Genomic DNA, 17,100 nt, shown 5'->3' with positions numbered 1-17,100 from the left:
CAGTGTTAATGGTTTCACCTGGTTTTAGAAGCTCATAATACACCACACCTTCCTGATCCCACCAAATGCAGAGCATTGTCTTCTTTCAGAAGCGATATGGCCTTGCAGTCTATGTTGATAGTTGACCCGGATCAACCCATGATTTTGTGCATTTGGGATTCTCAAAATAAATCTACTTTTCATCACCAGTCACAATTCGATGCAAAAAAGACTTACTTTTGTGCTGTTGAAGCAACATTTTACTGATGACTTTTCAGTTTTCCATTTGTCTTTCGTTCAGGTGATGTGGCACCCATTTTCCTTCCTTTAAAATCTTTCCCATTGCTTGTAAACCATCGTAAATTGTTTGCTGAGCAACGTTTAATCTTTCTGCAAGTTGTTTTTGAGTCTGACATGCATCTTCAATAATGCTTGTAATTGTTGGTCTTCAAACTTTTTCGGTTGACCTGGACATTCTTTGTCTTTCCCATTGAAATCATCACTTTTAAAGCGTTTAAACCAGCGTTCACAAGTATCTTGAGATGGAGCATGTTCACCATAAGCTTCCCAAAGTGTATTAAGCAGCACTTTTCTTCAAAATCATGAATTAAAACTTCTTGCAAATGCTCCTTTTTTTGGCACGAAATTTGACATTTTTAAGCATAAAAATATCTATGATGTTAACACCTTCAGCAAATTTGACATATGAAGTTTTGAAGCTTGTTGTCAATACAACAAAATAGCATACATATCAAATCGGGTATATATCAACATATATGTAACTCCCATCTATTGAAAAAAAATCCACATTATTAACTACTACACCTAGTAAACATACCCAGTTGTTTCCACATACATTATATTGATAAAAGGCAAAAAGGACAGTCAAAAAACAAGATGAATATTTCTATAGAACAGAAATGGAACATAATTAAAGGCAGTAAATCTGGTGGAAATCATGGGACTACCAGGCTTTAGGTACAAAGCAGATAATGGTGGCCAAAGGTTCAGCTCTTGCGAGGTTAGAGAGATAGTACCTAGCTAAAAGCAAGAAGTTAGAATAGGACTCAGTTGCTATGGAAAGGCACTGAATTGAGTGGAATTAGTGAATGTTGTCAAACTTTCCTTGTGACTACAGCTATTCTATGCCTAGAAATAGTAGAGGACTAAGGACTCTGAAGTAAGGCCATTCAATGACTAGGTCTGTGATTTTCTAAATATAATGTACAGCAGGAACCCTAATATGTGATTATAAAACCTGAATCCAGAGTAGTAGGGGGCTGAGGGATACGTAGACTTAGTTGAAAATCTTTAAAGGGATAAAGATAGCCAATCATATCAATAATCAGAAAATAAAATTGAACCAGGTAAAAATAATGTTATGGAACTGCCTGGCAGTGACTTAGAGCATGTTTTTAAGGTATTCAAAGAGATGAACGTAAAAACTAAAGACAGCAGAGCAGTTCCACAGGACTGTTGTGAGAAATAATTTTTCATTATTTTTATAAAGTAAACAGGGAAATCGCCCTAGCCAGTTTGGCTCAGTGGATAGAGCGTCAGCCTGCAGACTGAGGGGTCCCAGGTTCGATTCCGGCCAAGGGCATATGCCTGGGTTGCAGGCTCGATCCCCAGTAGGGGGCGTGCAGGAGGCAGCCGATCAATGATTCTCTCTCATCATTGATGTTTCTATCTCTCTCTCCTTCCCCCTTCCTCTCTGAAATCAATAAAGAAATAAAATTAAAAAAAAAAAAGTAAACAGGGAAATCAACTCCCATATAAGTCTGCCAACATAAATTAAAGGGTGGTTGTCTGGTTGTCTTTTTTTTTTTTTTTTGGCCAGTTTTTAAACATAAACCTTTCTCTCATTACCTATTCTTATCAAAATATATATGACAGTTTTATTCATGTATATCTTTGTTCTTCAGGCAAATGAGGTTTCCGAGTTCTTACTGGCAAAATCTTTTATTTATTTATATTTTTCTCATTTTTAATAAATCTTTATTCAGATTATTACAGTTCCTCTTTTTTCCCCCATAGTTCCCCTCCACCCGTTCCCACCCCGCCCGCTGCCCTTAACCCCCCACTGTCATCATCCATAGGTGTACAGTTTTTGTCCAGTCACTTCCTGCACCCCTCAAACCCCTTTCCCCCCGAGAATTGTCAGTCCACTCCCTTTCTATGCCCCTGATTCTATTATATTTACCAGTTTATTCTGTTCATCAGATTTTTTTATTCACTTGATTTTTAGATTCACTTGTTGATAGATATGTATTTGTTGTTCATAATTTTTATCTTTACCCTTTTCTTCTTCCTCTTCTTAAAGAATACCTTCCAGCATTTCATATAATACTGGTTTGGCGGTGATGAACTCCTTTAGCTTTTTCTTATCTGTGAAGCTCTTTATCTGCCCTTCAATTCTGAATGATAGCTTTGCTGGGTAGAGTAATCTTGGTTGTAGGTTCTTGCTATTCATCACTTTGAATATTTCTTGCCACTCCCGTCTGACCTGCATAGTTTCTTTTGAGAAATCAGCTGATAATCGTATGGGTGCTCCCTTGTAAGTAACTAACTGTTTTTCTCTTGCTGCTTTTAATATTCTCTCTTTGTCTTTTGCTCTTGACAATTTAATTATGATGTGTCTTGGTGTGGTCCTCTTTGGATTCCTTTTGTTTGGGGTTCTGTGTGCTTCCTGGACTTGTAAGTCTATTTCTTTCACCAGGTGGGGGAAGTTTTCTATCATTATTTCTTCAAATAGGTTTTTAGTATCTAGCTCTCTCTCTTCTTCTGGCACCCCCATAATTCTCATGTTGGTATGCTTGAAGTTGTCCCAGAGGCTCCTTACTATCTTCATATTTTTGGATTCTTTTTTCTTTTTGCTTTTCCAGTTGAGTGTTTTTTGCTTCTTTGTATTTCAAATCTTTGACTTGATTCTTGCGATCCTCTAGTCTGCTGTTGGATCTTGGTATATTATTTTTTATTTCAGTCAGTGTATGCTTAATTTCTAGTTGGTCCTTTTTCATATCCTCGAGGGTCTCGCTAAATTTATCGGCCTTTTCTAGAAAATTCTTGAAAAACCTTATTACCGTGGTTTTGAGCTCTATATCCAGTAGTATGCTTTCCTCCATTTCTTTCATTTGTGACTTATTTCTTTGTCTCCGCATTTTGGCTGCTTTCCTGAGTTGATAGAGTGGTTTTGTGTGCTAGGTGTCCTATAGGGCCCAGTGGCTCAGCCTCCCCAGTTAGCTGAGGTGCACACTCTTGGTGCACCCCTTTGTGGGCTGTGCGCACAGTCTTGTTGTAATCAAGCCTTGATTGTTGTTGGTATCACTGGGAGGAATTGACCTCCAGGCCAATTGGCTGTGAGGATCAGTTGTGTCTATGCTGGGAGAACTTCTGTGCTGGAGACACCCTTATGAGACAAGACTTGCTTAAGTGGGGCTTTGGTGCTCACTGAGTCTGCCCCCTGAGTGTGTCCCTTATGGATCTGAGGAGTTGTAATCTGGATGGTCCCACTCTGACCCCTGGGTACACTGGCTCTTGGATCTCCAAGGACGTGCAAATTTAGCCTCTGCCTGAGGCCACCTAGCAGGAGCTATGGAGAGATCTGCAGATTTCTCTTCTTTGTTTGGGTTTTGGAGGTGCCCAGATGAGGCCCAGCTGTGAAGTAATGCAACCTGCTGTGGGGCCTTGTACCTTATTTTGGATGTTCTGGGTCTCTCTGACTCAGCTGCAGTTTGTTAGGTAAGTTTAGAATTCAAAGGACCAGGCCATTCATATGCAAAAGCCTCTGTGCTCAGCATGGATGGGGCAGAGTCTCAGGGCGGAGCAAACAGCTATGGCTTCGTGGGGTGGGATCTCAGGGCAGAGCATACAGCAGTGGCTTCCCGTCAGCCCTGCCTTAAGAGGCCCTGAGTCTTAGTGTCCCTTGGTAATTGCTGCAAGCACCTCTGAGAGAAAGCCGCCCTCGAGTTTTGCCCGCTGCCAGACAGTCCAATTTCTCCTGGTATGAGTCTGGGTCCCCAGAGTCTCGCCCGGAACTGAAGTTCAGAGCAGTCGGGAGCTTTTGTCTCCCTCCCGATTGAGAAAGCCAGCCGTGTACTCAGTTACCAGCCCTCTCCGCACGCACATCTACGTACCTCTGCCTTCTGCAGCTCCTGTGAGTCTCAGTGTGCTTTTCTCTTTCCTTCTAGTTGTAGAATTTCCACTTAGCCAGCCTTCCTGTGGTTCTGGATGATGTCCGTTTTGTCCTTTAGTTGTAGTTTTGAAATTGTGTGAGGCAGCAGTTTAGGTGTTTACCTGTGCCGCCATCTTGGTTTCTCACCCTCGCAAAATCTTTATAAATATGTTTTTAAACAACAATAATCATTGAGGTAGCCAGATATAGAATGATAAATTGGACCAGGTTTAGTAACTTACGGTACACTCATGTTCCATATTCCTGGAAAAAAATTAACATGCATTTTAAGAGCTTGTGTTTTGGGGGGGTTGTTTTTAAAATATTGGTAAAATATAATGAAGCAATATCTGATGTTAACTTTTTTTTTTCTTCAGTGGATTTGGCATGATAACATGCAGTTTCTTCAAGACAAAAATATTTTTGAACATACATATTTTGGGTAAGTTTGATAAATTTAGTAATAGATTTTAAAAAAAATTTTATTGAATTTATTGGGCTGACATTGGTTAAATAAAATTACATATGACTCAGGTGTACAATTCTATATCACTTATTTATTGTATGTTCGCCACCCAAAGTCAAGTCTCACATCTGTCACATTTATCCCCCCTTTACCCTCTTCTGCCTCCCCAGTAATAGTTTTTTTGTTACACATTCAAATTTTTTTTCCTGTAAGAATTTCAACTTACTATTTTTAAATTCTAGGTTTATGTGGCAGTTGTGTAGTTGTATTCCCAGTACATTACCAGATCCTAAAGCTGTGTCTCTAATGACTGCAAAGGTAATATATAAGCCTTAGATAATTTTTTCAGAATGACTACTTTAAAATAATTAAGTCTTTTTTGCTTAATTTCATCTTTCTTTACAGTTAAGCACTTCCTTTGTCCTAGAGACATTTATTCATTCAAAAGAAAAGGTATGTTTTATTTTGTGCATTTTTGTGATTTGATATCTTTTGGTTTTCATTATCAATCTTTAGCTGAGAAATCCTTATGCCTTCAGTGACTTCTTTTCTTTCTTTTTGTTTTTTTTAGCCCACAATGCTTCAATGGATTGAATTATTGACGAAACAGTTTAATAATAGTCAAGCAGCTTGTGAGGTGAGGTTAAAAATTTAACTAGCAGTGCATAGCTTAAGATCCACTTCTTTGTTTTCTTAGATGCTACAGCAAAATTGTTTTATCTATCAAATCATAGGGAGCCCAGTGTGAATTGTTATAAAATCATTATAGAGGCCTGGTGCACGGATTCGTGCACCAGTGGGGTCCCTCGGCCTGGCTTACACCCTCTTGCAATCTGGGACCCCTCGGGGGATGTCCGATAACAGGTTTCAGCCTGATCCCCACAGGCCCGATCCAGACAGGAGGGAACCCAATCCTGTGCGTTGAGCGTCTGTCCCGATGGTCAGTGCGCATCAAAGCGACAGGTCGACCAGTCTTTCGATCACTTAGGCTTTTATATATTTAGATTTGATAGCTGAAAGAAAGTTACAATTTTTTAATCAAATCCATTACACTCATTAAATAATTGATTCTTAAGTTACTTTAAAAGTCTTTGGTTCCCCCCACATTAGAAGGAAAAGTATAAAAAATTCCAAAGACTACTAGATATTTCTTAACTACTTTTGAATGTTATCAGAAACTACTTAGAATGTATATCTCCCCTCCCCCTCTGAGAAAAAAATACACATATCCCAGTGTATCAGTTTATATTGTTTTTATCTCCTCCAATATTGCATTATAAGAGAAAGACATCCCGAAAGATAATTGCTCCCAGATAATGATCGCTTAACCATATTGCCATCTTAATATCAAAACATGCACAAAAGTAGAAAGGTGTGCCTATCACCCAATTTCAACAAAAGGTAACATTCCTTTGTTTTTATTTATGTGTCTACCCCATGCTTTTTCTCAGCTGAAGTATTTTAAAGCAAACCCAGATACCATACCATATATCAATTAAGCTCAGTATGTATCTCCATTAACTGCTTTAAAATTAGAAGTGATTCCTTAGTATCCGGTACCCATTCCGTGTTCAGTTTTCTCTAATTGTCTTTTGTTAAAAATGTATTCTTTTCAGTTGGTTTGCTTACATTTGTGTTCAAACAAGGTCCACATTTTGCTTTTGTCTCTTAAACCTTCCATATATTAGCAGTTACTTATTTTTCTACTTATTTGCTACTTTGTCATTTGTTACACAGGATTTTCCACATGTTGACTTTGACTAATTGCATCCTCCTGGTATTATTTAACATTTTTCTCTATTCCCCTTCCACTTCATAATTTTTAAGCTGTTTCATAGATCCAGAGGGTGGGTTGATTAGGTCATAATTTGTTTTTTCTTTTATTTTTTAATACATTTTTACTTTAGAATTTTAATTAAGGATTTGCCTCTGGAAGGCTGTCAAGGAGTTAGACGTGTTTTCTACAATTGTCATTAATTGTGTGTATGCATAAGTAGGTAGTACAATTCAGTAGAGGAGTTAAATATGTGATTAGTAGATATCTCGAAATCAGTGGGAAGTTGTTCTTAGCTTAGATAAAGAAGCATGTTTTTTTGTTATCAAGAGAGCATGATTTGTTTTTAAACATAAAGAAAATGAATCGTACTCAGATCATAAAAAAGAAACAAAAGATTCTACAGTATGACATGAGGACTAAGAGGAAAACAAACAGTACTCTATTTTATTATAAGGACTGCAGATTGCCATCATGTAGGATGTGCACTGTGATATAAATGGCATCCATTGAATCCTATATTTGCAAACCGACATAACAGTGGAAAAACCAGTCACTATGACGCGTACTGACCACCAGGGGGCAGACGCTCAACACAGGAGCTGCCCCCTGGTGGTCAGTGCGCTCCCACAGGGGGAGCACTGCTCAGCCACAAGCCGGGCTCATGGCTGGCGAGCGGGCTCATGGCTGGCGAGCGTAGTGGCGTTGGAGGGAGCAGGCCTAAGCTGTCAGTCAGACATGCCTTGAGGGCTCCCATACTGCTAAAGGGCACAGGCCGGGCTGAGGAGGACACCCCTCACGCACACACAGCACCACCACCACCACCACCAGTGCACGAATGTCATGCACTGGGCCTCTAGTTCTGTAATAAGGTGATCCTGATTACGACTTTAGGCATTTTAGGTTTTGGATTTTTTAGCAAATGAAGAATCTCTCTTGGTAAGAATTTAAAATAATTGAAATATTGATGAGAATTAAAATCCTTATATTATTTTTATCCCATTTACCGAGTTTTGGTTAAATGTTAAAATCCCACTATTTTCTTACAGTGGTTTTTGGACCGCATGGCTGATGATGACTGGTGGCCAATGCAGATATTAATTAAGTGCCCTAATCAAATTGTGAGACAGGTAAGAAAAAAATGTATTTGAAAAAGAAATGGCTGTCAGGTTAATTCTAAATTTGCCTGCGAGTATGTCTTAACCCATCTTTTATATAGGTGGGAAAGATGGACCTCTTACCATAAAAGTCATTTTGCTATTTTTTTCACCAGTCCTTTTTAAGCAAATCAAATATTATTTCAATCAAGCAATTTAAATCATTCACATGTCCTGGTGATAGGAAGATAGCTATAACCACCATTGTCTCAGATCCTAGTCTGGCTGCTTTATGAGTTCTACTGGTTCTTTTTCAGATCCTGAAGATACTCTAACCATGGGGACTGAAATAACCTTGAAAGTTAAATGAATAGTTGATAACCATTTCTCTAACAAGTCCTGAGCTATCACTTGAATATTTGTTTTTCTAATTGGAAAATTTAGGCAAGGGAAATATAAACATTACTCTATATTCATTTATTATACAAAACCAAAAATTTGATCTGAAATATGCCACTTTTCAGTTAATTATTGAGATGTAATTCTTATAAAACTCACCGAAACCTTTCAAAGTGTAAAATTTAGTGGTTTTTAGTATGTTTCTAAACTTGTGCAACCATCATTTATCTGATTTTATAACACCCCAAAAAGAAGCCTTATACCTATTAGCAGTCACTCCCCATTTTATCCTGTCTCTTCTCACCAGCCCCTGGCAACACTAATCTACTTTCTCTTCCTATAGATTTGTCTATTCTGACTATTTCTATAAATGGAATTATACAGTATGTGGTCTTTTGTGACTGGATTCTTTGATTTTATAATATTTACAAGATTTATCTATGCTGGATTATGGATCTGTACTTCATTTCTTTTCATTGCTAAATAATATTCCATTAAATGGATATTCCAGATTTTCTTTATTCTTTCAGCAATTGATAAACATTTGGGCTGTTCCCACTTTTGGGCTATTTTGAATAATGCTGCTATGAACATTGGTATACAAATATTTGTGTTGACATATGTTTTCTTTCTTTCTTTTTAACATACAATTCCAAATCTTTATTCAGTCAGTGAGAATATTTTTCAAAACAATGCTATTCTGATTTTTGCAATATCTACATTATTATTTTTGAAAATTTCCCATAATCCTACCACTTCCTATATAATAAAAGGCTAATATATGCAAATCAACCAAATGGTGGAATGACCGGTCACTATGATGCGCACTGACCACCAGAGGGCAGATGCTCAATGCAGGAGCTGCCCCTGGTGGTCAGTGCTCTCCCACAGGGGGAGCCCTGCTCAGCCAGAAGATGGGCTCACAGCTGGTGAGTGTAGCAGCAGTGGTTGGAGCCTCTCCTGCCTCCCCAGCAGGTGGACATTCCCTGAGGAGTCCCAGACTGTGAGAGGGCACAGGCCGGGCTGAGGGACCGCCCCCTCCCAGTGCACAAATGTTGTGCACCGGGCCTCGTAGTTTTATATATAATTCTTTCTTGTTGAAAGTATTATCTACACCCCCTTTATTTCCCCCCGTTGATCCCCTTCAGCCCACCCCTATCTCCCGCCCCAGGCCCTCACCCTGCCCCATTGTCTGTGTCTATGGGCCATGTATATATGCATAGAAGGTCCTTGGTTGATTACCTCCCACCCACCCATCCTGCCCCAGCATATGTTTTCAATATTTTTTAATATGTCCTTAGGAGTGGAATTGCTGGGGCATATGGTCACTTTATCCAAACTGTTTTTCATAGTTTCTATACCAGTTTATACTCACAGCAGCAATCTAAGAGGGTTCCAGTTTCACTACATCTTCTTCAACATTTTTTACTGTCTTTTATTTTAGCCATCCTAATGAGTATGAAGTAGTATCCCATTGTGGTTTTGATTTTCAATATCATTAATCAATAATTAATGATATTGAACATCTTTTCATGTGCTTATTGACCATTTGTATATCTTATTTAGAGACTCTCCACAGTTAAGAGAGTTTTGTGAAGCTTTGTTTTTGGTTATCTATTACTGAAACTTACCTGATTTTGTTTACCCCTCACTATAAAATTGAATGTTGTTTTTTCAAGCGAACTTTGCCTTATATCTTCAGTCTATAGTTGAGACTCCAAGAAAGTTTCAGAATGTAAAAATATTTAATATGCAGGCAAAATACAAATGGATGGCAGAGAATTTTGAATCATGTAAATTTTTCAGTATCTTTGTTACCTGATGTGAATTGGCTCCCGGATTGTTTTATCTTTTCATTTATAGATGTTTCAGCGTTTGTGCATCCATGTGATTCAGAGACTTAGACCAGTGCATGCTCATCTCTATCTACAGCCAGGAATGGAAGATGGGTAAGAACTATCTTTTGAACATTTTATTGTTAAACTTTTTGATGATCTGCCTACAAAGTTATTGTTGTTAATCCACATCCGAGGACATTCTTTTCCATTGATTTTTAGGGAAAGTGGAAGAGAGAGAAACATTGATGTGAGAGAGACATCCATTGGTTGCCTCCTGCAGGGCCCGGGCCAGGGAGAAGCCTGCAACTGAGGTATGGGCCCTTGGCCAGAATCCAACCCGGGACCCTTTAGTCTGCAGGCCGATGCTCTATCCACTGAGCCAAACCGGCTAGGGCTTCCTACAAAGTATTTGTAAATATTCACACTGAAATATTTAGGTCTTTTTTTGTTTGTTTTTAAAAAAAACCTTTATAATCATATAAATCAAGAAGGCAAAACTTGTTTTACTTTTTTTATTTTTAATTAAGTGCATCTTCAAAATGCTCTACAAATAACTTTATGACTTCATCTTTTGCTTGTATTGATTTAGCCAGGCACAATGATTGGAATCCAATTACTACATTGTTGTAATTGGTATTTTATTATTACAAAGATGAAAGAGTTAAATTCGAGTGTTGTTTTTTTTAAGTCCTCACTTGTGGACATGCTCATTGATTTTTGAAGAGAAGGTAAGGGAGAGAGAAACATTAATGTGAGTGAGACATCTGTCAGTTGCCTGCTATATATGCCCCAACTGGGAATTAAACCCACAACCTAGGTATGTGTTCTGGCGGGGAATCAAACCCATGACCATTGGGTGTACTGGACGGTGTTCTAACCAACTGAGTCACACTGGCCAGGGAAAAATTCAGGTTTTTAAAAACAGTTCTCCTCCCATAGTATCTATCTACAGACTTCATATTCTCTAAGATAATTAAATTGTGTTTTTAGGTCAGATGATATGGATGCCTCAGTTGAAGATATTGGTGGTCGTTCATGTGTCACTCGATTTGTGAGAACTCTGTTACTAATTATGGAACATGGTGTAAAACCTCATAGTAAACATCTCACAGAATATTTTGCCTTCCTTTATGAATTTGCTAAAATGGGTGAAGAAGAGGTGAGGCTATATCATGTTTATTTCTGGTATTATGTACCTATTTTCAGTATTTAAAATTTGTTTTTATATTATATTTTTAAACCAATATTTTTATTTTTAGAGCCAGTTTTTGCTTTCATTGCAAGCCATATCTACAATGGTACATTTTTACATGGGAACCAAAGGGCCTGAAAATGTAAGTATAGTCCTGTCTCATATCAGGGATTTATAGGCCATGTTTACAAGTTTGCATCATGGAAAATCATGAAATATTAGAACCCTTTAAAGTCCCTTCGGGCTGTGATATTAGATAGTTTTAAGGGTCTAAGTTTGATTGTTTTTTCTCTTGCTCTATCCATTAAAAATATCAAGCAATACATTTGGTAAGGCCATGGAACAAAGCAAATAATTTAGGCAAAATGGCCACCACCTACTTTGCGGTTCTATCATTAGCTTATTGTTTCCATGAACATTTTTGTTGCCCATATTTTTTATCAGAGTCTCAACCATTTAATTAGCTAGTCTGTTTATATATTAAGGCATTAATGTGGATTTTGTATTGTCTATAATGACCACATTGGATTGAATGCTCTATTTGCACTGTTTTATTTAATCCTTTTGTAACCCTAAGAGGTAAGTACTTTTGTTATCTCCATTTTACAGATGAGGAACTTGAGGCATAAAGACATTAACTTGTTTTAAATCACAGTGAGTTGGGCTTTGATCCTTGGTCAGACTCCTTACCTATAAAGTATTAATCACATATATATATATATGTATATATATAAAAAATCCTAACCAACCCGTTCAACCGGTAGCTATGATGAACACTGACCACCTGGGGGCAGACGCTCAATGCACAGGCATGGAAACATGGAACAGACTGATGAATCTCTGGGGGAAGTTGGGGAGGGGGCGGAAAGAGATTAACCAAAGATCTTACGTGCATACTAGAGGCCCGGTACACAGATTTGTGCACCGGGCCTCTAGTGTATATATAAATGCTTTTCGGAATATGGACAGTTATTATGTAACTAGAGGCCTAGTGCACGGATTCGTGCATGGGTAGGGTCCAGCTGGCCTGCCTCAGTCAGGGAGCTTGGCAGGCCGGCCCTGCACCCGATGGGGGGGTGGCGATTGGGGTTGGGGCCAGCCGGGGGTGGGGGAGAGGTGGTTGGCTGGTTGGCCCCGCCCCCTGGTCAAACTCCTGGTCAAGGGGACAATTTGCATATTAGCCTTTTATTATATAAAATTCTAGCCTATATGGCTGCTTGTTTAGACTGCTTTTCTCTTGCTTTGTTAGATCATAAAACCTTTTCAGTCTCTTTCATTTCAAAGCCCAAGTGATTATCTCTTCGAAATACCTACTACTTAGATTATTTGACAACTGCAAATAAGGATGCCTTAATTTGTATAACTGGCAGTTTTATTAAATAGGAAATACTGTTTTAGCATACTCATAAATTATGATCTGATTTATCTTCCAAGGGGCTTGCCAGTAAGAAAAAAAAATTATTAAAGGATTTATCCCTTTAGGTAAGGTAAATAGTCAGTTTTGAGAATCAATCATTGCTCTTTACAGTTCTGCCTATTAGGTCTACAATTGTCCTGAATGTGGTTTAGACTTTTAAAGTTAGGGTTAGACCTTTGAGTGTTGTGTTTTTTTTTTCATGACACATACTCCTGCCACCATCTGCCTTGGTTAGTTATATAAAACAATCAAGTTATATTGCTCTCAAGATAATGTTAAAACTAATATATTAAAATTGGATTTTGTTCTGTTCTAGCCTCAAGTTGAAGTGTTGTCAGAGGAAGAAGGGGAAGAAGAGGAGGAGGAAGAAGATATCCTTTCTCTGGCAGAAGAAAAATACAGGCCAGCTGCCCTTGAAAAAATGATAGCTTTAGTTGCTCTTTTGGTTGAACAGTCTCGCTCAGAAAGGTGAAATGTCTCAACATTCAGAATGCTTAAAGCATGTTTGATTTTATTTTTTCATGATCGTTTCACCACTTTTAACTCAGTAGCGCTTTTTTTTTTAACTCTTTTTAAATAACACTGCAGTTTACCAACTCTTGTAGCTTAAGTATTTTAATCCTTTGTAGCAAACTCATACGGTATTTATCTGACTCATGTTAGAAATATACATTGAAGAAATTATACAGTAAAATATGTAGCAAAATTATATGTGCATTCATCCTTTAACCTAGCAACCCCACGTTTAAGAATCTGTTCCCAAATATAGAAAGATATATGTGCAGTGCTATTTATTGCAGCAGTGTTTGTAATAACAAAAGACAAAATGTCCACCAAGAGGGGACTTGTTGAAAAACAGGGTATTCACTCAATAGTGTACTTTATAGTTGAAAAAAGGAAGCATGGAATATATCTACTACCTTGGAGAAATCTTTAGAATTAGTATTACTAAGAGAAAAAAGCAAGGTGAGAAAAGTGTATATAGTATGCTACTTTTTAAGAAGGGAGGCTATGAGAAAGTGAGAGAGAGAGTCTGTGTGTGTACGTGTGCACACACACATGTATCCTCATAGATCTCCTATTTTCGAATTTGCCTTCTTGCTAAAAAAATTTTTAATCCCCAAATCAGGACTCAATGAGCTTTTACAATCATTTATGGACTGTAGAAAGTACATGTGTACAGTGGCAAAAAAAAAATAAATATTTTTTTGATTTGCCTGTTGTACTCTTTCCCAGTTTTCATATTGTAAACTAGAGGCCCAGTGCATGATTTAATCATGCACCTGGTGCACCAGCTGGCTGGCTGTCCGCTGGTGCACCAGGCCTTCCGAAAGCCTCCGGCGCGGCGGAGGCTTTCGAAAGGCCTTGTGCCAGAGCAGACAGACAGCCAGCTCCCCCTCTTTGGCTTTTGATCGCGGGGGAGCTGGCTGTCTATCCACTGGTGCACCAGGCCTTCCGAAAGCCTCCGGCGCGGCGGAGGCTTTCGAAAGGCCTTGTGCCGGAGCAGACAGACAGCCAGCTCCCCCGCTTTGGCTTTTGATCGCAGGGAAGCTGGCTGTCTATCCGCTGGTGCACCAGGCCTTCCGAAAGCCAGGCCTTTCGAAAGCCTCCGGCGCAGCCATGGCACAGACGCTGAGCTTGCGGCGCCACTGGCGCCGCGAGCTCTGTGTCCTGCTGGCCCAATCAGCTACCCCGGCCACCCTGAGTCCCACCCCCTGCGCCTCCTGCTGGCCCAATCGTGGGCGTAGCGGAGTGATGGTAATTTACATATTACCATTTTATTATGTAGGATGATGTCCTTTTCTTGGTATATGTCACATTTTTCACGTTTCTGCTTTTTGTTGTGGCTTGGCTGTTTAAAATGGTCCTTGAACATAATGTAAAGTGCTGCCTAGTGTTCCTAAGCTTGAGAAGATCAAGTTCATAATATGCCTTAGAAAAACTTCATTCAGGTATGAGCTAGGGTGTTTGCTGTTAGTTCAATGCTAATGAGTCAACAATATGTATTAAATAAGGTGTCTTTAAACAGAAACACACTTGAAAAAAAAAAGGTAGTATCTATCAGTTGATGAAAATATTGTGACCAGAGGCTCATAGGAACCTAACCCTGTATTTCCCCTTCCATCAGTGATTGAGTATTCACTACTTGGTGTTTGTAGCACTTGATAAAACACTAGAGGCCAGTGCACAGGTGAGGTCTCTCAGCCTGGCCTGTGCCCTCTCGCAATCCGGGATCCCTTGGGAAATGTCGGACTACTGTTTTGGGGATCAACCGAAACTGGCAGTCTGACATCCCCTGAGGGATGTAGCAGTGCCGAAGCGGCAGGCAGCCGGAGAGGCTCCTGCCACCGCAGTTGCATTCACCAGCCATGAGCCCAGCTTCTGGCTGAGCGGCACTCCTGCTGTGGAAGCACACTGACCACCAAGGGGCAGCTCCTGCTTTGAGCATCTGCCCCCTGGTGGTCAGTGCGCGTCATAGCTACTGATCAGCCAGTCATAATGGTGGTAATGGTCGCTTAGGCTTTTATATATAGATAGATAGATAGTACTACAAATGAGAATTGACTGTATTTTTTTTTTTTTTTTTGTAATTGAAGGCTGACTCAAACAAAAAAGGCATTTCCTATGGTTGGGGAGGGAAAAACAGGCTGGAGGGGAAAGGAATGAAAGCTTGACGTCTTCGAATATACATTATATTGTTTATTGTATTTGTTTTAACTTTGGAATCATGTGAATGTTTAAAAATCAAAAGCAGACTGAAATAAATAAACCTAGCTATGTATTGAGCTGGTGGCATAGCCAATGGAGAGGAATTAAAGTAACTTTAGAGCACATTAATATCACTGTAAATTGCCAGTAGGAGGTAACTGGAGGACAAAAAGAACTGTAAAATTATCCTAAACTATTTTTGAAATTATTATTCTGAAACTTTTTATATTATAGAATAAAGCAAGTAATTGTTAATGTCATTAGAAACCAAGATTCTTAGCAAAAGAAGAAATACAAATATAATAGGGTTTTTATATAACTTCTTTAAAACTAAGTTTGGAAATATCAGTAGAATTCATGGTGTATTTTTGTCTTAAGCAAACAAAAAATGTATTATATACCTCCATTTTCTGAAAAGGCCTAGAAATCCTGTCCAGCTCATAATCAATGAGTGCCCCTAGCATCTAGGTTGTAGTCACTAGATACCATTTCCCACTGAAAAACTTACGGTTCCTTGGAAATATGGCCAATTCCAGGTTTGGGGCAAGAAATGAATGGGAAGCTGGGAATGTTTTGTAACCTTGGAAAACAAAGAGTCAATCAAAGCCTAACATGAGGTCATGTTAAAAGGATTCAAGAGCCAACTTAAAGATGTTTATGCTGGTTATAGATTGGACAACCTGAGCATCAATAATAACAACTACAAAGTGGACTAAAACACATCACACATGTTAAAATTCATGAGTTCACAATGATACTTAAAAACAAAAATTTTAAAAACTCAATGACAACCTTTGGAGTATATTAGGAAACCAAATAATTTTGGAAGCTTATTAATAAAGGAATATTAAGCATTTATCTTTACCTGTAAGTATTATAGCTCGTGGCAACCAAATGGTAAGTGAGAGAAAGTTGTCGTCAAAAAGGTATTTGAGCTAATAAGCAAGTAGTGCTGGAATTACAATATCAACATTTTGCATCCCAAATGAGATATTGGGTCTAGGAAGTGATCATCATTGACAGAAAACATTACAAAAAGAAAGACAACTTTTAATTGTATACCTCCTGATGAAATCCATACTATCACTGAAGTATTCTTGGTTAAAAAGTCAAGAATTGATCAAGATTTGATTTGATCAAATCTCTCGATCTACCTACCAGTTTACAGGATATATGGGCACAGAGAAAAACATGTTAAAACACCACCACAGGGTACAGTCAGCAAAATGGAAATGTGGGAAAGTCTATAGGACAAACCACCTCCTTTCTTTAGCAGATAAATTGCAAGATAAAAACAAAATCAGAGGGGAGACCAGTAGTCTAAAAGAGATTTGAAAGATAATATCATCCAATAGCAACAGAGGGCTTTATTTGGATCCTGATTTAAACAAATTAAGTGTAAGAGTTTTTTTTGTTAGAAACTTGAGGAAATTGTACACTATGTATTGTACGATAGAAAGGATTGATGAATTTTGGGTGTGAATAATGTAAGTGTGGTTCTGTATTTTAAATTTATCTGTTAGCAATATGGATTAAGTTAAAATACTGGAATTGCTTCAAAATAGTCCATATTGAGTGAGTAGGAGGTACAAATGAAACCAGACTGGTCATGAGTTGACAATTAGAAGCTGAGTGATAGGATGATTACACTATCCTATTTGTTTTTGTACTAAATTTTTTATAGTAAGTTTTAAAAAAAATGCACTAATTTTAAACTGGGAAATGAAACTTGCATTTCTCGTTTGTTTTGTTTTGAAGGTTTTCATTTCAGAAAAAGCTATCTAAGTGTCACAAAATATTAAATTAATTAAATGGAAATAAATTAGATTTAAACTGCAGTTTACCAATTTTGGAATCTTGAAAAATTGTCTAAAATATATCTAGCAGCCCTAGCTGGTTTTGGCTCAGTGGATAAAGCCTTTGGACTGAAGAGTCCTGGGTTCAATTCCAGCCAAGGGCACATGCCCGGGTTGTATTTGATCCCCAGTGGGGGCATGCAGGAGGCAGCCAATCAAATGAATCTCTCTCATCATTGATGTCTGTATCTCTCTCTCC

At 38.4% G+C, this 17,100-nt stretch overlaps 1 protein-coding gene across 5 annotated transcripts in view; it reads left to right on the top strand.

Moving 5' to 3' along the window:
* The window catches only part of USP34 (ubiquitin specific peptidase 34), a 239,468-nt gene that overhangs the window by 186,138 nt on the left and 36,230 nt on the right, over positions 1–17,100 (top strand). For all 5 annotated transcript variants that reach the window (XM_079792022.1, XM_079792020.1, XM_079792024.1 and 2 more), the window contains 9 exons: positions 4,531–4,595; positions 4,862–4,937; positions 5,025–5,072; positions 5,191–5,256; positions 7,443–7,523; positions 9,753–9,838; positions 10,718–10,886; positions 10,987–11,061; positions 12,653–12,804. In XM_079792022.1, coding sequence (XP_079648148.1) covers positions 4,531–4,595; positions 4,862–4,937; positions 5,025–5,072; positions 5,191–5,256; positions 7,443–7,523; positions 9,753–9,838; positions 10,718–10,886; positions 10,987–11,061; positions 12,653–12,804 — 818 coding nt within the window. The remainder of the gene's footprint in view (positions 1–4,530; positions 4,596–4,861; positions 4,938–5,024; positions 5,073–5,190; positions 5,257–7,442; positions 7,524–9,752; positions 9,839–10,717; positions 10,887–10,986; positions 11,062–12,652; positions 12,805–17,100) is intronic.

Source organism: Cnephaeus nilssonii (genome assembly GCF_951640355.1).
Source record: "Cnephaeus nilssonii genome assembly, chromosome: 15".
In the NCBI taxonomy this organism is placed as follows: domain Eukaryota; kingdom Metazoa; phylum Chordata; class Mammalia; order Chiroptera; family Vespertilionidae; genus Cnephaeus; species Cnephaeus nilssonii.
This window is presented reverse-complemented; position numbering and strand designations above follow the sequence as displayed.